Source organism: Prinia subflava, chromosome Z (assembly GCF_021018805.1).
Source record: "Prinia subflava isolate CZ2003 ecotype Zambia chromosome Z, Cam_Psub_1.2, whole genome shotgun sequence".
In the NCBI taxonomy this organism is placed as follows: Eukaryota; Metazoa; Chordata; class Aves; order Passeriformes; family Cisticolidae; genus Prinia; species Prinia subflava.
The window spans coordinates 82,483,674-82,506,334 of record NC_086283.1 but is presented as its reverse complement, the minus strand read 5'-3'; the positions used below and the strand labels follow the sequence as shown (position 1 = coordinate 82,506,334).

General features: G+C 41.2%; 1 protein-coding gene across 3 annotated transcripts in view; it reads right to left on the bottom strand.

Annotated features, from left to right (window-relative positions):
* The window catches only part of UNC13B (unc-13 homolog B), a 207,018-nt gene extending 184,904 nt beyond the window's left edge, over window positions 1-22,114 (bottom strand). For all 3 annotated transcript variants that reach the window (XM_063421947.1, XM_063421948.1, XM_063421949.1), the window contains exon 1: window positions 22,003-22,114. In XM_063421947.1, coding sequence (XP_063278017.1) covers window positions 22,003-22,024 — 22 coding nt within the window. In that variant the 5' untranslated portion in view covers window positions 22,025-22,114. The remainder of the gene's footprint in view (window positions 1-22,002) is intronic.
* Window positions 22,115-22,661: the final 547 nt, after the last annotated feature.

The window sequence follows — 22,661 nt, the reverse complement described above, 5'->3', positions numbered from 1 at the left end:
TAAGTCAACACACCAAATTCACACCCATGCGCCCTTCAGCAGGCAAGCAGAAGGGAGAGGAACCCTCCTGTGAGGGATGCAGTGGTTAGGTAGTGTTCCAGCCCTTCACTTTCTACAACTCAGCCTTTGGAGACCATTTTGCTGCCTGAATCCTGCACCACCAGCTGTAGTGCATGTACCCCATTGCAGAGCCAGAAACTCGACACCTCCTACTCACTTCTTGAAAGTTATTGATAAAACACACGACAGGCTGTCAAGTGGCTCAAGACTGGCACTTTTAAACAAGGACTGCTCTGTCCCTGGAGATCTCACCCTGACACACAAAGACCTTTCATAGAATGGGTCAGGATGGAAGGGAACACAGTCGGTCATCTGGTCCAACCTCCCTGCTCAAGCAGGGTTATCCCAGAGCACACAGCACATGATTGCATCCAGAGGGTTTTTAAACAGCTCCAAGGGGGGAGACTCTACAACCGCTTTCCCTCCCCTAGAGATCAAAACATGCACAGCCTCTGCACACTCATCTTCCACCTGAGGATGAGGAAGCCTTTTCTTTCCCACTGCTCGAACCCAAAAGGTGCTCCAGCCTGGAAGAGGCAGAGGCCATGAAGTGATCTCACCTGTGATTTTAACTCAGTCACTGTTTTGTTTCAGACAAAGCCCAGCAGCATCAGTTATGCCATTAAATGCAATTCCAAGTGCCATAACAGAACAGCAGTACTGACTGAGCCATGAAACTCTTCTCTTTGTAATTCCTAAGAAAGGAAAAGCTGGATAAAACACCAGTTTAGTGGTTTTCCAAGTCTGCTACAAAGATTCAATGTGACACAGCCACCTTGATATTCCCAGCCTGAGACAGGCTATGAAAGGGTCCACTGCATGCTCATATATTTAGAGATAAATTATGTTCAGAAGGAGGAGATTTCCCTGAACTAGCTCAGAGGAAGGATAATTGCACAGGAGGCCCCAGGGACCCACCAGCACTCAGCAGCACAACAGCTTCTGCTTTAACTGCAGAGCCCAGAGCAGGGTCTCCGATCTCTCCCAGCAGAGCCTGGCAGAGTTGGGGTGGTTACTGCAGACAAGGCTCCTACAGCCTCAGGGGCCACTGAGAGACAAAGGACTTAAGGTACATTCATTACTTCATACTTTGTTTTTCTGCCAGGCAAAACAAACCACTGGTTTACATATACTGTTCCACTCAAGCAGGAAGAGAGTACTTTATGCCCCAGTATTCTCTTTGAGAATGGTGATGGAAACACAGTGGTCCTTCATGGACCAACAGTCCTAAAAGCTGAGATTGAATTAGCAGTACACGAGGGATATTATTCTGTTATTGCTTAATGTGAAAGGAGGGCTGGGCTGAAGAGGACTGCTCTGTTGCCAGAAGGAAGAGCCACTGCAAAATGCCACTCTGCCTGATAACCAGCAGAGAGCAGGAAAATAGTGTGGATTTTCAACACTGCCCAAAGAACTAAGGTTGCTTCTAAGGACAGAATTTTCTGACTTAGTACTTGAAACAGTCCTTCAAAAATCCATTACCTCTTTGATTGAGATAACTGTAGGGGAATCCAGACAGCCAAGTTTACCTCAACTGAACTGAGGGATCGATCTGCTTTAATAAGTAGTCCAGAATAAATGGAATAGACGTGATATGAGTTCATTAATTTTTAATAGTTCGTAGAAATGAAAAAAAAAATAAGCCAAACATACCACAAAGCACTTACATATTGCAATTTCCAATCATGTAGCAAAGAGCTTTCTTCAATTTGACCACTCTGAATGCCCACAGGACATACTGACTTGCCCTTCCCAAGGCCTTGGGAACCACATCAAACAAAGGGAAGATATATTCTTTTCAGCAAACAGCCATTACTGACATTACTCAAGGATTCTTCTCAGGAAGGGGGTGGGCAAAAGAGAGTTTTTAATCTGTAGTCTGCGATAGCAAATTGATTTACCCAAGAGATTTCTGTATTGCCAGATGTCTTGAAAATGAATTAGAATCCTTCCTAATTCACATGAATTAGCATCTTCCTGCTCAGATGATCTGCAAATTCATTACCCTGTCCAGAGGCACACAAAGCTACTAAGTTTATTTGATTTACAATACAATTTCCAACAAACAGCTTTCTGCCAGCCACTCCACCCTTCCTGCCCACTGGACAGTGACTGATAGCAGCTGGGACATGTGACTGTTCGCAGGGTTCTCCAAATCTCTGTGCTAAGGAGACATATATTCAGTATTGCCATTCAAGGTTCACCACCATTTCATAGAGGATTTCCAGGAAAGCACTACATAATGTACCCATCCCAGTGACTCCTCTACACTGTCAAACCTCACTAGATGCTTCCCTGCTCCTCTGTAAATTCTCTGGTCAGTTAAGTTCCAGGCCTTGCATGCACACTAGAGTCATAACCTGCTGCGGACAGTACCCCACTCACTCCCCTCCCTAGTCCAGACACTCCACAACTTGGGGCTCACAGCTAAGTCCCAAAGGGATATTGTTCTCTGTTTCTGGTTACTAAACCTGACCCCAATATTTGTTTCTTGCCAGAATTTTCACTTGTATGGGATGAACTTTGGTGAGCAAAGTATTGAAACCTAAGCAGAAAATGCCTAGCTTTTATATATAAAAGCTATATATTATAGTCTTGTCTAAATCTCTATTACTGCCATAGCCCATGAACATCAGAGCAACACAGCACAGTGACTGCACATCTGGGCTATTCCCCAGTATTGCATGCACATAAACTTGGGTGTGCTTGTAGGACAATATGATGGCAAATCTACACAAACCTGAGCAAACACAGTTAATACACTGTGCTGATCCAGCTATAAAATGAAAGATACATACAACTGTTTTGCTCAGCTATCCAGTCTGATCCCCTCAGTGAGGGAGGTAATTTCATACCTCCTGCAAATATTGTCACTTTTCAACTCAACTTTTGCATAATACTCCGTAAATGTGTACAGCACAGCTCAGCTTGCATCATAGCTTCATAGCATTCCACTTCTTCCATCCCTACCAAAGTTACTAGATAATGTAAACACAACGAATTTTAAAACAGTGTAGGAAACTCTTTCTGGCATTTGAACACACTCCCCACATTCTCACAGTATACCTGGAGGAGCAGATAAACTTTGCAAATCCTTTGTCAAGAACTGTATAATTGTGGGGTTTATTTTATAATGAAAGTCAGTCCTCATCAGCAAAAGAAGCCTTCTTTTAAAAGGTTCTACTTCTCTAGAAGGTATTTCATGCGACAGAAGGGGCGACAATTTACTTTCTACTCTGGTTTAATGTACTAGGCAGTTAATGCAAGTAGACTTCTAAACACTTTCAATGACAAAATAGATTAAGACAGTTAAGAGACACATCTGGGTCTTGTTTACAGGTTAATCTGTTACCAGATCTGATTTGACACACTGACTTAACATCACACAGATTTTCCACTTCCTGAAGGGTTTCATATCTATTCTTTTTGTTGCTCAAGAACTCACCTGCCTGAAATACCCCTTGAACTATTTCACAAAACGAAAATCACAGGTGAAGAAAACACTACTGAAATGTAAAAAAAAAAAAAAAAAAAATGCTGCAGAAGATATGGGGAATGCAGTTGTGAACAGTTTTGGACAGAAAAATTACTTGTAACTCAAACACAAACTGAATTTTACTAGGGAACTAGAGAAGAGGAAAAATGGAACTTAAACTATATATGCAACTTGTAGAAGGCCACTGTGACAGGGGACTAAATGCAAAAGGAGAACTAAAGAGGTCTGCAACTGATTCCTCCCTTTACACAGACATCAGATTGCTCTTCCAAATTCTTACAGCAGCATTTCTCAGTAAAGTAGTATCAGGCTGCAAGGTCAGGCTGTTGTTTGTTGGTTTGAAAACAATATTTGAAGTACAGCAACTAGGACAGGGTTCACAGAGAGGAAGTGAGGGAGGAGATTCACAAAACAACAGGTCCCAAAACCCAGAAGTACCCTCATTGCTGAACTTTAAAGTAAATACATTGATTTTACTAAAAAGCTAGCACAGAACCACATCTACACTGCCAAAATATGTACAACACACCATGACCATTCATCACTGCAAGAGAAATCCAGCATTTTAAAACATGCAGATCATTTTATCCAAAAAAGCCTCAGGAGATTGTAACAATAAAATGCTTAAAACATTGATAAGCTGTTTGGTAAACCACAGCTCAAATCTTTATTACATTAAACATTAGCACTTAGTGGAAGTTCTGCTTTGCAACAGAAGCTGCAAGAAGTTTACTTACAGCTGATCCCAGAAAAAGCTTCCTGAAAGGCAGTAGGAAGTATTCAATTGATTTCAGATAAAGAGCAGCTGAAATAAGCTTGACATTATTGTTTTTTCTGTCCGGGAGGGAAAAAAAAGTGTATTCATGAGCCATACAGCCAAGAAAGCTAGAATCAGATGCTGGACGCAGTAAAGAACCTAGGAACATGTGGGTCTTGAACTTTACAACCTCGTAAAACACATCTGCACCGTCAGTGAATCCAGAGCACCAACAGCCCATTAAATATTTTCTAGTTTTTACATCATATATACGTGGAACCAGAAGAAGTGCAGAAGCTTCTACATCCAAGCAACTTGTGTGGTGAAATGCTGTGCAGGAGACAGAAGGAGGAGGTGGCAGTTGGGGAGTGGAATTCCCAAAACCAGAACATTCTTCCAGAAATTCCCATCACTGCAGATGCTCTTCCAGGCTCTGAGTGTATTTAATCCCTTTTCTCCTGCTTGCATGGTCCCCCAGTTCAGCTGGCAGGCAGGTAGTCTCAGGACACTTCTCCAGCCAGCACAAAAGAGACCAGCCTCCTGAGTTCAAGTCATCTTTCAGGTAATTACAACAATGATTGGGAATCATAAGCCACCTTCCGTCCGCTTTGGGACTTGCTGAAATTACAGTCTCCCAGACAAAAATCTTTCCTCTACACAATGCATCTCATTATCGTCCTTAAAGGCTGAGCAGAAAGTGTTTGCTCCAGCTCTCAAGAGCCCCACAACCAGTGCTGGAGTACAAGGTGCATGCAGCCTGCATGCTGATCTGCAGAGAGCCCTGAACCTCATTACCCACCTTTTCAACTTCTATGGCAACAATCACGATCTTAGTGCAAACTGACAAGTTAATTCTAGCAAGGCAAGTCAGCATCCTCAGATGCTGATTCAGAATTGTGCTTTGCTCCTTCATAATGTTCCCACAGACACGTTAATATCTACCTGAAAGCTCACTCTGCTCCTAGCTGTCACCTCAACAGCCACTTGCCTGAGCCAAAGGCCCACACTCTGAGACATAGTATTCAGACTATCTTCAGATGGTTTTCTTCACCGAGAAAAGGCTCTGAACTGTCCATCCTATTTCTCCACAAAGAACTACAACCAAGTAACACGAACATTCACAAGCAAGATGCCACAGAGACCCTTTTTGCTGTCTCAGAGATGTTCACCTTCTGGTTACTGCCTCTCCCCCTACCAGCACCATGACAATGCCAGTCAGATTAGTAATTCATTGCTCCCAAAACAGTTGCTTCAGTAAGTCTGACAGTCTCACTGCTCAGATTAGATGTTGGAGGTCCCAAAAACCCCTTTGACATCAATGACACCTTGCACTTGGGTCCCAAACCCAAGTCTTGCAGACCCTGCAGACCAAGGGGCTCCTTCCATACCTTCAGCAGGAGTTCATACTAAGAGAAACCATATCATGAGAGTGAGGGCTGCAGAACAAGCCCATTAGCCTGTACCTTATCCATACAAACATCTAGACAATTACCAGAAAAGAGCATGGCATGATGATACAGCACTACCTAGTCAACAAATTAATATGCCCCTAAGCTTAGGACCCTGAGGTGACATTTTTGAAGGTAGTTTCATACAGTCCGATCTTCCATCCAACCTCTCCCATCACCAACATAATCAATGCTGAAGGGTGCCAGCAATTTCAGGTGAATTCCACTTCAGTATTTCTTCAAAAGCAAGGGGAAATATATGCTTCAGACACCTTATTTCATAGTTTAACCTTTTTGCTATACATACTTGCTATCACTTGACAGCAGTACCGAGTGTTTTAAAGTAGACAACACAAGAAAAACCATATTGCTCTGCATCAAGAAGAAAGGGACTATCAGACTGAAGCAAGATGCTTTCCTACCTGTTTGACACAGCAAATAGAGTCTGGCTTTTTTAAAACTTGAGAGCCTCCCCCACAACCACAATACACAAAAGAAAATCCTTCAAATTTTGTGGGGCTCTAAGCAGAGAGCTAAGTACCTTATTACTACCACCACCAGTGCTCAAGGGCATACACCTCAGCTGACTGAGTAATCCCTCCTAGCTTTGGCCTGACCTAGCACAGGCAGGTGAGCATCACCTCCAACTGATTGGTCTGGATCAGTTATACTTCTCTTGAGAAGTGGGAAAACAAACACAGACTGAAGTTTTGTTATGATGTGCTTACAAGAATCTGCCTTTGTCCAAAGTTTGCTCTCCAAGGGACTGGGGAAGCAGAGCGTGATTTGATACTATTTGTGTAACAGAACACCATGCAAACAAAAAGGAAACAGAGGATTTAGCCAACTTCCCTGATTCCAGAGAACAGCTAAAGCCACCTATATACATCTACCATACAAACAAGTAAATCAGTTGCTAAAAAGCACAGCTAGGAGAAACCCTTGCAACATCTATTTATTCCTCTTTTGCTGATGAATACAGACACATTTCTGAAGATACACCGAAGTTTCACTCAGCAGCTGCTTTGAACTGAGCAGTGAGGACAGGAACAAAATCTCTTATTCAAATCACAGAGATTATAAGAGGTTAATCCTCTTGACGCTGGCAACACAGACAGCTCTGTCAGGCGACCTGGTTCCCCAACCAAGAGGTGAACTAAACAGTAATCCAAGCTGCCACGCCTCTCCAATATTCTCCTGCAGCCTTAATATTATTAGTCAAAAAGCAGCTTGGGTGCAGCGTACTAGAACGAGTTATTGTGTGTCCGACTCTCTCAGAAGATGCATTCTGTTACATTGTGCTTTGGTCACTTTGCCGTAAGGAGTTCCCTACAGGTTACAGATTTCTCCTGAACTTTTAACTGCTTTATGATCAGGAAAGACAGCACCCTACTCCTGAATCCGTGCCTCATCATGGAAAAAAAAAAACATCCACCAAATCTTACAGAATTTAATTTTAAACATATAAGATACACAGTAGTGGACAGAGCACTACAGGAGGCTTCCAATTTTCAGTGGCCCTTCTTTGAAATTCTGCAAGGTTCAGAAATACATTGTTTTACATTAGTGGCAGAAATATATTATTTTAAGTTACTGGAAATGCCTTAATTGATTAAGGGAACAAAACCCACACTACTTAATTTTACACAAAACAGACTGCAACTCACATATGCTTCCAGCTGCCAAAGACTAAGGAAATATGCATAATGAAAGCCATATCCTTGCACCAGAAGGCAGGAAAAGAGACAGACTGATAATGTATCAAGTCTGCTAGGAGCCAGTCTGAGCTGGTAAACTGACTTCGATGACAAAACAACAGCTCAACTAGTTTATAATAAAAGCATCAGTGGGGAGGAAAAAAAGAAATACAAAGAGCAAATATAAAAATTAATTTGAAACTCCACACATAAAAGCCCTTAATAGTAATTCAGAAACCAGATGAATGGAGAAATTGGTTTTTTCAGGTTTGAGGGGGGTGGGTAGGTGTATTTATTTTGAAAAAAGATATATCTTTCTGCAGATTTCTTCCAAGACACAGAGCACGTGCAGCTTCTGCTCAGATGTTGTACACAGAGGTAAAGGCCACTTAAATTACTAGAATCTTGCCAGAGTTATTAGGTCAAATCACACAGTCTGGTCACAGCCAAGGTAACAGCTGCTAGAAGACACAAATACTGTGGTACCAAAGAGGAAAGAGCAGAAATGACAGAACAAAACCACCTGTGTGCTTGTCCTTTGGCGTGTGCTTTTCTCCTGTCAACAAAAGTCACCTGAACAGTCTCCCCAGTGACTCAGGTTTCTACACTCCCTGTTCAGACTTAGTGTAAACAAGATGCACTGTAGAAAAAGAGTTGCTGACCAACCACACCAGTAGTGATTGCCTCCTAATCACAGCCTTGGTCTATTTTCTGGTAGTTTCGCTTTAAGTTACAGGATTGCAAGCACTCAGTGAACTGGAACACAGCTACTTGTCAAGCAGGACTGAGCACAAGCCTGTCCTGAAAGGCACCAAGATAAAAAAGTGATACTAACAAATACCACTGTTCAACTTTGGAGGTCTAGCACATTCACCAAAGAGAAACTCAAAAATAAAACAACAGCACATTTTTTTGGATTCAGTAAATTTTTATATTTCTTTTTTTAAGCAAAAACATCCCACCACACTACAGTAAATTATAAGCTTCCAGGAAAAACAGCACATGAAGGATGATTGGTCTAGCATGAAAAATATTTTAAACTAAAATTCTAATAAAATTTTGTTATCATGTTACTTAATATTTACCTGTTCAGCTTCACAAACCAGAGAAAATATTAATATCTAGGAGACAGAAATAAGTTTGACTGCGAGAATTAAGAGAAAGTAAAAGATGAGTTATGGTGTAACTGAATGAGAGTCTAGGCAGGAACAGGAGACCTAATCACAAAACACTGCTGGCAAACCATACCTTTGGCAGTGTGATTTTAATCTTCACATCACAAACTGCTCAGACAGTATTGGCTCCTGGAGGACACCCACAAATTGCAGAAATAGGACAGTCTGATTGCCATCTAAAGAGCCACGCCTCACAAACACATTAGCAGTCACCTGCCAATACTTTTGTTTTGTAACAGCATGTATACAAAGAACTCAATCATAAGAAGGTCTGACTACTGGCAAGGAGTGTACCCACTGCTTGCTTACATTTGGACCTCCATAAAATGTAAAGTGAAAATCCACCAGGTTAAATAAGCATCAAAACCATGAACCAAAATAAACAGCTTTAGGTAAAAAAATGAGTATGAGCAAGTTCTTTCACATGTAGGTTCTTTTCCTTATTATTAACATTTATAAATAAGGAAGATGCTACATCTAATTTTTACCTTAATATAGAGTTTGTCTATAGCAATTACTTGTCAGAACAGTAACTCACATCACAATAAAGTTAGTGCAGCCAAGATGACAAGACTGGAAGGGTTCTTTGGGATCACCACCTCCAATGCTGCTTCTCCCAACACCTGGACAACTTACACCATTCAAAATTATTCCTACCTTCCACTTAATTAATGGCATGTGTATACCTTCTATATCTTATGTCAACACTGTTGTCCCTGTCCATGTTTTTCCTCACTCCATGTTTAATTTCCTGATACTTTTAATAGACACAAGTCACAGATCCCATCAGCTTCTGTTTACAAGCATGGTGCAGAGACACAAGGACTCCCCAACATCTCTACTTTCACTAAGTTTCACATTTCTCAACAATGCTTGTCATTTTCCTCTAAGTGTATAGTTTTTTTTACAGAACATCAACTCATTTTCATGCTCACTCTCCTCAGGAGTCACCGAGTCCCTCTTGCATTGTATTTATCTGCTTCCAAATTTACTATGTAATTAGAACTTTTCTTAAGAATGGCTTTCACACATGCATTTGTATTTCTTCTTGCAATGACACAAGGGGAAGACACATATCTGCTTCTCCCACTAGTCTTAGCAACATTACTAGCTTCTGCTACAGCCAGCTCCTTATACTCTTTACAAGTCTTTTGCCAATTCCAATTTTCTTTAAAAAGAAGTCTGCTGTAGGATTTGAGAGACGTTTCAAAAGTACAAATAGATGCATGCTTTCATCTGGAAACAAGAAGCTAGTCCAGAACAATCTTCCTCTCACAAACTCGTGTCCCATTTCATACAATACCTTTCCACATTGCTTCCACCTGTCTATAAAGTTTTTATTATTCTCTCCTAACAATCTATTTTAAACAGTCCATATTGTCACAGTCCTGCCTACTTTTGAAGTCAAGATCCATATTTACCCACATTTATCAATCATCTCCTTAATCTTCCTGCCTATCCACAGAAACCATGTCTATTCCCCTCCAATTAGGCAATGTCACTGCATGTTTGCAGCCATAGTTAAACTCCTGCTGGCAGAGTTCAGATCGTAAGTGTTGTATGTTTCAGCACTGTGGGATACAGACTAGCAGACTCAAATGCATAAGTTTGGATAAATGGATATTAAAATTTTTCGTCCCACCCTCACGCATCATTTTCAGTTTCATAAGAAGCAATTCTTATAGTCCAGGGACCATACCCAGCCCATCTTTACACAACTCCCTGTCCCTATGCACAGAAGTCTGATTCCTCCCCCTGTGGAGGCTGGCTGTTTCTCCTTTTCGTGTGACCAAAGCGCCTTCTGTTACCTGTTTTATTACCATTTTCAAGATGCCACCTTGTCTCCTGAGGTGGAAGGCTCTGCCTTAGCCTTGGATTTCCTGACCTCAAAATACACCTTCCTTTACGAAGTGTTTTTTTGCCCACACCTCTCAGAGGTTCTCTGTTTGCTCAGCATATCCTGACGTAATTAACAGGTGAATCATCAGCTCTGGGGTAATTTCCTAGGTGGAGCCTTTTCTGTTATTTGAGATGCTAATATTTACCCCTGTAGCTTCCCTGAATTTCATGCCCTCCTCTGTATCCAACCTTCTTGCTTCACCAAAAAGCTTCTTCAGCTTCCCTGGAGGCTTGACAATTGCTAACCTACATGTTCATCTGTTCACCTTAACTTAATTTCAGCTGTGATCATTCAAACCAAGTTCACTTCCACGTCCAACTTCCCTGAAGCATCTTCTGTGCCTCTCAAAATCACATCTACAATTCACTCCATCAATTTTATGGCTTTAGTCACTGTCTGACAGTGAAACTGTCAGATAACACAGCTCCCTGTACTCCAGCCACAACCAACAGCTTATATTCTCCGGTGTGGGGAGTCAGTCCTTCACAGTGAGAATACCCAGAAATACTTTACTCTAATCATGTTACAAGATTTTTACCCACTTTTAAATCCTGGACTACGTGCGCTAGATCTCTTGTGCTATCACAGCAAAATCTCCTATCAGCTCTTCCCAAAGCAATTTCAGCCCAGCTGGCTCTCTTTTATCCACACTAATGCTGCTTTACAATTTTGCATCACCAAATCACAGTGGAAATTTCCCAGTCACCTCCATTCCTCTCTTTCTAGAGTAGGACAGCCCTTCCAACATCTGTTTCCTTCATAACCCCCACTCATTGTGACTCCTGCTAAACTTTTGGGGGCTAGTTCTGAGTCCGAGACTAGCACTTTAGGTCTGAGTCCTAAACTAACCCCCTTCCCACCACTTTAGCCACAAGCTTCCCGTTTTGCTTTATAACATGAATGTGTCTGCACCCTCCAGGAAAACTAACTCAACACTACTAATTCAAAATTTTTACATTGTTTATTTCATATAGCTGCAGCACTTGTCATTTCTGGATCGGGTAACCCCCATTTCATCTGCAGCACTAGCTCTTCCCTGACATTCTATAAGGAAAAACAAATATACAATGCAGGGCCCCAGAAGTGTGCACAGGGTTAACTCATATGTATTCAAACTTCTGTCACGTGCTATTCTCCTCCAATACAGCCTGAACGCATTTATACATCTTTGACTAAAGTGTCAGGTTTATACAGAATGGTAACTTCAAACTCAAGTTTACAACAGAAGTAAAAGGTCTGTCAGTCAAGCTCCGCTAAACCACACTCCTCCCACCTAGCAAAAGTGTAACAATATGTGTAACAACAACAACAAAAAAAGTAACAAAAACAGTGATTTAACACTGAGATCTAATAAGTCATGGCAGGTCTTGATCTCCTTTTAACCATGGGAAAATATGTAAGCACTTGTCATTGTTATATACTCATAATATAACATCCACTAGCCTCTACTCAAGTAATAGACATTAACAAACTCCATTTTCCACAATCCTTAAAAGGGCAAGGAGTACAACTTTCATAATAGCTTCTCCAATATAAGGAAAGGCACACCAACCTCTGCTGTTCTGATGCTGAAGCTAGTAAACCACTTCAGCATAAAAAGCAGAAATACATCACATATGATAATCAACAAAGCTGCCAAGAACAGCGAAAATCCTAGTTCAGAATCTGATCTTTTTCTGTTAGACTCTAGGTTGTTATATAAACACTAAAAAATACTATGTACTACAAAGGATCATATTAGATGACTACAAAAATCCATTCTGGCCTGATAGGTATGGAGTTTCTAAGCAATTAATCTCAAAAAAATCTCCTACTAAAATGGAGCATACACAGACTCCACTTACTTAATTTGCTAGGTCAAAATCTAATAAAATTCTGCACATGCAGCAAGTTATACCAGGTAGAAAAGGCTGAGATAAAACTACTGTTTCATTTTTCCCTCCCTACCAATCCATATCCACGTTGCTCACCAAATTCAAGTCACACACTACAAGTTTAGGTTCAGATCAGGAGCTCAAGGTTGGGGAACTTCTTATTGAGAAATTAATTCTCAATGAGAATTAATTAATTTAATTAATTCTCATTGAGAATTTAATTTAAAACCATTACTTTATTAATCTATGAAATGGCGATTTTGGTAAGGTTAGATATCCCAAATCCAAAACCAAAGGCAGTCTCAGCTCTCTTGTAATTTATGACCTCTCTGACTCTCAAAAATGAGCCACATGAAGCGTGAAGAGGCCAAACAATCTCCTGAAGAACACCACCTGCTCACCTTTAAAGAAATCTTGACGAAGGGTAACACATGAAATTTGGAAGGGGAACAAATGAGGAACAACGATTTTCTACAACGTGTGTAATAATTTACTCAGCACTCAAATTCTTTACTCACACAAAGCTGACAAACTACCTTGGTGCAACATGTGTCTGGTACTCCTGGGCCTATAGGAAGAAACAATTACTGAAGACTTCCACAGCAAGGGTTTGTAGCTCTCCAGTGTGTAATTGCAGCCGTAACACTCCACAAGGACTTTGTTTGCAAAGGACTGAGGTTGTTGGAACAGAAGAGCGTGTGATAACTTCAAATGAACAATCACAGGTACTGAAAATCTGAAGTCTCTGGACATTTTCTGAAAACCTGTTCTGAAGTTTATACAAGTCTTTAGGAAAGGAAAATGTCTCTAATTTTCTGTCTAGAAATTCAGTATTTACACATTCATCAGCTTTCTGTTAATTATTGTATGTGATGAATTTTTGCTTTTTACGCTGAAGTGGTTTATTAACTTAAGCATCAGAACAGCAGAAGTTGGTGTGTCTTTCCTTATATTGGAGAAGCTATTATGAAAGTTGTACTCCTTGCCCTTCCAGTACTTAAGGATTGGGAAAAATGGGGTTTGGTAGTGACGCTGGACAAAAGCCCAACATATCCTTCAGAACAGGTTCCAAATGATGCAGTTCCTTCACAGCTCCCTTCACCTTATCCAAGCACGCCTGAATCCCTGGCAAATGGACTGCAGCATTGTGCTGCCACAACAGCTCAGAAAAGTGAAGGCTTTCATGGGCTACCACACTTAGCTCCAGATCCAAAATCCTTTCAGCTGATGCCAACAAAGACAACAGCAGATTAGTTATATGGTGCAGATTTTTGTCTGAACAGAGCAGCAACCCAAAAGTGAAGGGAAAAAGTATGTTATTTTTATTTTTTAATGATTTTTTTAAGCTGAGTATTACTACATTGGCTTAAGCAGAGAAAAAAAAAAGTGTGCCAATACTCAGAAGCATAATTCTGCATTTTATACCTAATAATTAGGTGTCCATGGTAGAAACATTGGAGTCTGTTTAGCAGAGCATTTAGGTTGTAAAGATTTAAGAGAGTTAACTCACAAGAGCTTTAAGTAATAAGGTTAAAACCAGTATTCCTTAAAGGGACACGGTCAAGGCTTGAAGCCAAATTTCTTTTCAAACTCGCCATCAGTTTTAGGCTAGAGATTATCTTGAACAAGACACCTCCTCTTATCCTTATCCTTCATCAGACAAGACATCCCAGTCCAATTCACTTTCCATTTATACAGTATGTTCCACTGCAAGGAAAAGCATCAAGAAACTGAGGTCAGCACCAAACTGTTGAAACACTATACCTTCCTTATATTTTTTAATGCTCCAGCTCCCCAGATGCAGGCAAACCAAAAGAGAACAAAATCAGGATTTTTAATTCCTTTAACATAGTTCTTACCCCATGCATCCTGATTTTTACAAATTTAAGAGTGACCAGCAAAAGTAAATCTGCAAACAAAGCAGGCAACATTTATTCATACCTGACACTGCCCCAACTTAATTTTCTCTCAGCACACGGTTTCCATGAACTGAACATCTCTCAGCATATGCTTCCATGTTGAATGCATGGACCCATCTCCCATACAGTTCTGTCCAAATCCCAGCCCAACTTGTCTGACAAAAGGATGAACACGCACTTGAGAGTAGTATGCCAGAGGGAACATAAGCTAAGTCACAGCCATTAGTTGGCAGCATTCCCTTTCATTTTCAGGATACCCACATCTAGCTATAAGAGAGGCAGTATACCTCCCAGTACTGTGCTCCAATTCCATGCCACTTTCCCTAACAGAAGGACATGAATCCAGGACATAATATGAGGCTTAGTAAGTTCAGCCAGCATTAGTCAAAAAGATTCCATGCTCAGGGCTTCTCATCATCTAACCCGATCCTCTAGCCACAGCTGGTCTCTTGCACCCCACGCTACACAAGAAGGGAAATGCTGCTAAGATCTGTAGGTACTCAACCTTCTGTTATTTTGAAGTGTAATTATTCAATTATTCAAAGTTCATAATGGGAAAATAATTTTAAAGGACAGTAAGAAATCTGTTTTCAAAGCCTGCTGAAAGAGTTAGATGTCTCAGTTGTTTATGATGCATCTTTTCCTGAAATTATCAACTAGGGATTTCTTAGTTTAACTTTTTTTTTCTTTTAATCCCTGGATTAGACTTGAAGCTTTATTCCCAGCTGAAACAGACATATAGATGCACATAATGTATTTCATAATGTATTTAGCTGAAATCTGCTCATCACAGAAGACAGCATTACTCATATGAAGACAGTTAAACAGAGAAATGCTGAAGAGCTCATATGCCTGCCAGTACTTCTTCAGTTCTTTCAAAACTTGCAAACAGCATTCCAACTCAATAACTGTTAAGCAGCAGAACAACTGTTCTAGATCACCGCTCCAATTTTCTTTTACAAAACAATTATTTAATTGTTACCTGCAGTAGCTGTGATCAAATCAAATATTACACGAGCTGTCCAAAAACAAACTCTAGCAATACATGAGGGATGCTTCAGAGAGAGTTAATTTCATAAAGTTGGGAGTAATTGCTACCAATTGACTAAGAATAAAAATGAACCAAAACTGTCATAATTAGATTCAGGAACCATTTATTAGGTGTTTTCCAGGGGATCAAAAAGCGACTTCTCCTCAAGCAAGAAGGACAGCTAAATTCCACTCCACCTCAAAGAGCTATAAAGCCATGGTAAAATACAAGAAATAAACTGTATTGACACAGATTGTGTGGCCCAAGATGTTGGAAGCTAAATCCAGGGAAAAGCAAGAGAGTTAAAAAATCTGAATAGAGACAAAACACCAACAAGGATATTGCCGTCCCAACTCATCAGATTTAACTGCTAATTGTGAAAAAGCATTAAGTATTCCATAAACATTTACCCCATGCTCAGGAAGAAGTAAGCGCCTGTGAGATCAGGTATTTTTCAGCCCATGGCAAGTGAACATAATGTTAAATATTCAATGTGCAAGTAATAAAAATCAGAAGGTCTAGAAAACTGCAATTTGCATGTCATTGAAGAAATCTGTAGTCCAGTGACCTTTGTTTTTAATTAATCCAGAGAAATTAGAAAAGAGGCTCCAAGAAGAGCAGAGTATGACAGCCAAGGTGATGCTCAGAGCACACCTGTAGGAGGTCAGGTACCTACAGATCACTGAGCACTCCGGACAAATGTCTGAAATGTCTAAGGAGTCAAAGCCCTGGAAAAGAAAGATACCTACTATTCAGCACTAGCTTGCAAAGCCTGATTCAAACTATATACACGCAATTTTTTGAGACACATAATTTACTTAGGGTAGGACAGCGTCTCAATAAAGTGTAAAATGACACAGTATGATGGGTATCCAGTGAAACAGTAATAGACAGCCACTTGAGAGACTGGCCATGATCAGTGGTGTTTCCTGTTCCAAATGCCTGCCATATCTCACTCCTTCTCAACTGAGCATTTGCCATTTATGCAAAACCAAGCAGGACACAGAAGCCTGTCAAAAGGCAAATAATAAAAGCAGAATTATGCAGGCAGAATTAGCCTGGTCAAGTATAAGGAGGGCCTAAGAGAAAAGAAAATCCATCTGAAATCCTGATAAATGCAAAGAGAGCTGATCCAAACGTCCAGGATATACCTATGGAATAGGAATCCGTATCACAGAAAGCATCTGCCAAATTTTACAGGTGACAGTACACAAGCAAAATATCACTTCAGCAAAGCTCTTGGCAAACATGGTTAAAGCAGGCACAGATAAGCACACACCAACAATACACGTAAAGCAGATTTTAGTTCTCTATTTAACAATGATGAGATCAACACAATATTAAATACAATTTTCGCTACTATACAAACTTTAGAAATAAGGTCAGAAAATAAAGGCAGTAAAGAAAAGCAAGTTCAAGTGCTAATGAGAAATCTTTTAAACTCCTGACTCCAGAAACCATTCTATCAAACAAGAGACAAGATCAGCAAGCTGCTTACATACACTTCCACACCAAGAAAATGCCACAAATTAACCGGTTACCTCTAACGTAAGAAAGAGGGAGAGTCAGTAAAGACCCTGCAGACTTTCAAAACAGCTCCAAATCTGTTTGTAAGATCTCATAGGGAATTATCAGAATGAAAAAGCAACAGAGAGTGAGTTATTAGACACATCTTTCCAGTTCAAGATCTCTTGAAGAGCAGCAAGTACAGCATTTATTGAGTGACTAAAGTATTTTTCAAAACACCCGGTAAAATTTGACCACAAGGCACAAAGAAAACATGCAGGAAGAAATTTCAAATGAGATTTATAGGAAGATGATCTGCCATTAGACATACACATTTCACGTGCATTCAAGTATTTGAAATAAGGTCCTGTATTTTAAAAAGCAGTTTAATTTGCTTGGACTTTCAATGCTGCTGTGTAAGCTGCAACTAGATCTTGGACTGTTAAGAGTTTAAAATTAGGTTCTTTCATCATTTAGATTAAATGCAGCACTTTACTGCATGTTAAAAGAGTATGCTAATATCAACTTTAACAAGTTAGGCCTGGCAGATCCCAGACTGAAGGAGTTAGCTAAGCCTACACCATGAGAGCAAGGAAGCACACGCTATTCAAATTCAGGAAGCATCTCTGCACCTTTCCTTCACCCCACTGAGAAATACAGGGAGGTTTCAAGTAGTTCATAGTCCCCTAAATACCTAAAAGGTACATTACACACTGTTTGTTGAAACTTGCAGTAACAGTGCCCAAAGCTGAAAGAGTGAGGATTTTAAACAGAAAATTAAATCATCAGCCGTGCATCAAAAGTTAACATAGTTTGCGGGTTTTACTGAACAACAGAAAAAGCTAGAATTCTTAAAACTTCTCCCCAGTTACAGTTTTATAAACCTCAAACTTAACTCTCAACACAAAAATGCTATTTTAGTAGAGAACACTTCTATCTTACTACGCAAATTTCTAATGCACTTTTTTTTGATCCAACACTACCAGCTACACTGGTAAGTTCTTGACTAAGAACAACTAGAGAAATGGAGCTCATAATAGTCACACAGCAAATTCTAAATTAATCATTATGTTATTTTAATATCCTATTGTTATAACCTTGCATTTCTGCTACTACTTTTAGTGTCCAATTCTCTTCTTCATCATTTTAACATACAAAAAGGTGGGTAGGAGGGGTTTTTTTCAATTCTACAACCATTTTAGAATACTGTCACAACACTAAGCTGGAGGCACTGCATTCAGTCTTACACAGAACACAGAGGTAAGTTGAGGCCATTACATCAAGGTGGGGAAAAATTCTTTAAAGAGAAGTTCCTGACACTTGACCACCTCTAGGTATAGGTATTTCTAAGTACTCCACAATATTGAATATGTTTTAATTTCTGTTATCATTAACATCCATTTCTATTTCCCTCCTTTTCTTCTTTCACTTGGATGTCAACAGAGTTCAGTCGTGGAACTCAGATTTTGCTGGCAATACAGGGATGGACAGTTAAGTTCTCTGAATGGTATTCCAACACTCCAGCCATTTTGGCAAAAATGTCACAAGCACTTCTAGTTCTTCAGAGCACCCACAAGATAAACATTAGGCAAAGAAAAAAATATCATTCCTAACCTCCTGATGGTGTAATTTCACACAGCAGCCAACTTGAAATTCTAAAGTGCAAGAGCTCACCCAAGTCATTCTCTCTCGTAACTCTGGCAGCCAAATCTCACACAGATTCTGTGGATCAGGCCGCAGGATAAAACCACATTACACAAAAGCACTATGCCCTCATGGGACTAAGTCAGGTACTGTGCACAGGGAGGAGGGAAGAATCTCGCTGCCAACAACCTTGGCATTGTAATTTTCAGGTGGACCATGTAGGTCAAGAAATCTGGAATACAGTGACAGAAGACATAGCTTAAGCTGCTATGAAGCAGAGACGAAAAAAACTAGAACAGAAACATAGGTCTTGAGACAGCAAGGGCTGGCAACAAAGTAGGATACAATAAAAGTGAGCAAGTGAAAAGGCATGAAGTATGTGCCAGGACAATGACAAACAAAAGAGCAAGTGATCGGGTGATCCAGCTTCAGCAGGGTCTCCTTTGCTATGACCCCTGCAAGCTGTGCTGAGACAGCAGTTATTTCCATCTCCAAGTCCAGAGACAGAAAAGAGCAGAAAAAGAAATTTTATCTAGTTGAGATGTGAGGTAAAATCAACAGCTACCAAAGAAAGCCAAGAAAGTTAACAATGCAAGACTGATGTGAAATAATAGACTGCTTCCCTGGGATTAGTTTTATTTAATATGTGCTATTTTCACAAATACAACACTAAATGCAAACTAATAAAGCAAACTATGCCAAGAGAAGATTATCAGACATAATCCAGACACAGCTGCTCTGAACAGGAGTGTATGCAACCTCTCTTGCATTTAAGCAGTGGAATCAAAATACAAAGAAGTCTCCTAAAAGCCTCAATCATGTAATATTCAAGATATCTTTTCTCCTTGACTTCACTTACACTCACTGCATATTTTTCTGCTTCAAAAGAGTCCCCTAATTTGCTCCTACAACAGCCCGTTACCACTGGCTTACTTCACATGTCCCCTGAACAGCTGCAGACAAGCCCAGACTCACAATTCCTCTGAGCTTAGATTTTCTGTTAGGTGCTTCCTATTTAGATGGCAAATATAGCTCAATAATTCTAAAAAAAAAAAAAACCACCACACAACCACCCAAAAACCAAACACAAAAAAAAAACCAAAACACACAAACCAAACCAAATAAAATACACCAAAGAAACAAACAAAAAAGTCATATAACAAAACAATGACAAAAAAACAATCAACAAATCAAAACAAATAAACATGGGAGTGAGAAAAAAAAAAACACACAAAAAACCTATTTGTTCTCCAAGAAGGTAAAAGAAATGTAGAACTCAACATGACATCAAGAAGCTATGTAGGCTGGCTGGTCTTTCAGGAACAAAGGCAGCACTCAGACATGTTTGGTCACAAACACTGAGCACTGTTTTAGATTAGCAATTCATTAAAATACTATTAATGTGCATAATTCAAGGGGGGTGGAAAATAAATCAATAAATTAAAACACTATCCTTCTGACTGTCAGGCTTTTTGTGACGCTGACATTTAAGGCTTTTTCCACATTTCCTTCATCTGTAAAACTGCAATCCAGATGCAATTAACAGTGTCCCAATCACCTACATTTATTCCATGGGGGTTCTCTTTCTTTGTTAGTCTCAGCTCTACACCTTCTAACTCCACACTACTATTACATGTGTAACATTTTGAACTGAAAAAAATCCATGCTTTTTCACCTTTCTTACTAACAGCTCACTGCTGTCCCAATAAGATTAGATCATTTCAGTGAAAAGGTAAAAGAATCAAGAAAAGTGTCATTTTTGGGGCTTTTTTAAAAAGTGATAATTAATAGAGCTGCCTCCTTCCTGCCCTGGCTGGTTTATCTCAGCTCCTGTTACCTGTTTTGTTCTTCAGACTTCTCTACCTCAACATACTCCCATTGCATGTTAGTTGGTTGCTACTTGTGATCTCATCAGCTCATCCTTCCAGTCATGCCTATTTTAGAAAACATGTTTCTTGACGTTTAGTAAATTAACTACATTCTGCAATCTTATAATAAAGTTGCTCAGTATCATCTATTTAAATGAATGCTGGTGTCTTCTACTGTCTTCACACAGCAGATGGAAATGGAAGATACAATTTTCACAGTAATTCTTCACACACAGTCACCAGCCACCTCAAGTTTCTTCTTTAGCTCTTCACACAACCAAAGAATAAATCAAACAGAAGAGCGCACCATTCCAGGCTCCTGAAATGCTTTTGTCCCAAAAACTCTACAGATCAAGAATAAACACCTTGAAAAGAGAAGACACTTTCAACAACTCAATTTTTCATGTTCTTTCACTATTCCCCATGAACGGTGTGTAAATACACTTTTAAGACAATCAGCTTCGAGTGGTATCAAACCCACATTTCTTTAAAGGACACTCTGAAAACATTTTCAGGATGAACCACCAAAAAGAATAAAAAAACACCTGTAACACATTATAAGCACCCTTTGGCTTGTAAGACTCAGCTTCAATGAAATGATTTTAGCAAAACCTTCAAAATGGGCTAGATAAGCCCGAGCTTCAGAGTTTCCACAGAAATGTACGAAAAGCCTATTTAAGGTAAACTTTGCACTTATGCACTTCTCCTAAGCTCATAAACACGCCTTTAATAAAAGGGTTGAAATTTAATTCAGAAACACTCCCCAAAAACAGGGCTCTCCCCAAAATAACACACCTCAAGATGTTCTGCTGGCCATCTTACACCATCACCAGCACTGGGATTTTGACTCAAATGGGTGACAAACAGCTGGATAAGGAGCTGTTATCAATAAACTCCTGTGCATGAAAGACGATCTAAACTGCCAGCACTGCCAGTTTTTTTATCATTCCTGGCAAAGGAGCTGAGAACATTAAAACTACACTTTTAAGCCGCAGGGCACGGCTGCGCTCGGGGACGCCCTGTGACCACGACGTTCAGTGCTGGGAGACACGTCCCAGTAGCGTGAGCCCTGGCAGATGGTTTCCCCCAGGGATTTCTTTATCATTATTTTTCAGCACAAGGCAGTAAGAAATGGGAAACCGGAGACAGCACTATAATCCACTGCGCAGAGAAAGTGCCGGCTTCCCGCAACCTGTTCAGCAAGGGGACGAGGCTCGATGGCAGGATGAGGAGGTAATTAGGAATGTGTGCGAAATAACAATGCACGCTCTAAGGCGAGTATACGGAGTGACAGCAGCCTGCTTCCTGCCCGCGCCGTTCACCAGGCGATTCAACTCGTGTCCGAGCCAACTCCCAAAGTCAGCCGCGGCTCTTCACGGCTCCTCACGGCTCCCGGGGCTCCGGACCTCCCCGGCCGGGACCGCCGCTCCCGGACCCGCACCTGCTCCCTCGCCATGCGGCACCTCCCGCCCAGGGGTGCAGGTGGCGGCCCGGGCCGCGGCCGCCCGCGGCTCAGCCGGGAGGCACCGGCACGCCCTTCACCGCTCCGGGGAGGCTGAAACCCACTTCACCCAGGACAAAGCCAAACCCTGCCCAGGCGCGTCCCCCCGCTCCGCCGCCCCGCTCACCTCGCACGCAGAGCAGCGACATGGCGGCCCCGGCAGCCGCCCCCGGCTCTCCTCATGCCGCCCCGCGGACACCGGGCGGCGGCGGCGCCTCAGCCGGGGCGGGGCCGTCCCGCCGGGGCAGGGCCGAGTGACGACGGACGCGTCAGGGGAGCCCGCGGCCGGGCGGGCGCGGGGCTTTGCTGCTTAGGCGCTCTCGTTTTCAGGCTTTTGTTTCACGCCCGAAAGGTGAGGGAGCTCGAGGGAGGAGGAACGCCCTGGATGTGTCTTCGCTGGAGGGTTTCACACCTGTCCTGTGCTGGGCAGGTTCTGTTGTGCAAGCGTAAGAACTATGAAATGTGTTGAGTTGAAAGGGACCCTCAACCCAAAAATTCCACCATGTGCCTGGGAGCATTGTTCAAAGGATTTTTGAACTCTGTCAGGCTGGTGCTGTGACCACTTCCCTGGGGAGCCTGTTCCAGTGCCCTACTACCCTCTGGCTGAAGAACTTTATCCCAAAATCCAACTGAAACCTGCCCTGACGCAACTTCAGGCCATTCCCTCAGGTTCTGTCACTGGTCACCAGAGAGCTCAGTGCCTGTCCTTCTGCTTCCCTTCCAGAGGAAGACGTAAACTGCTGTGAGGTCTCCGCTCAGTCCCCAGGATAAACAAGCCAAGTGACC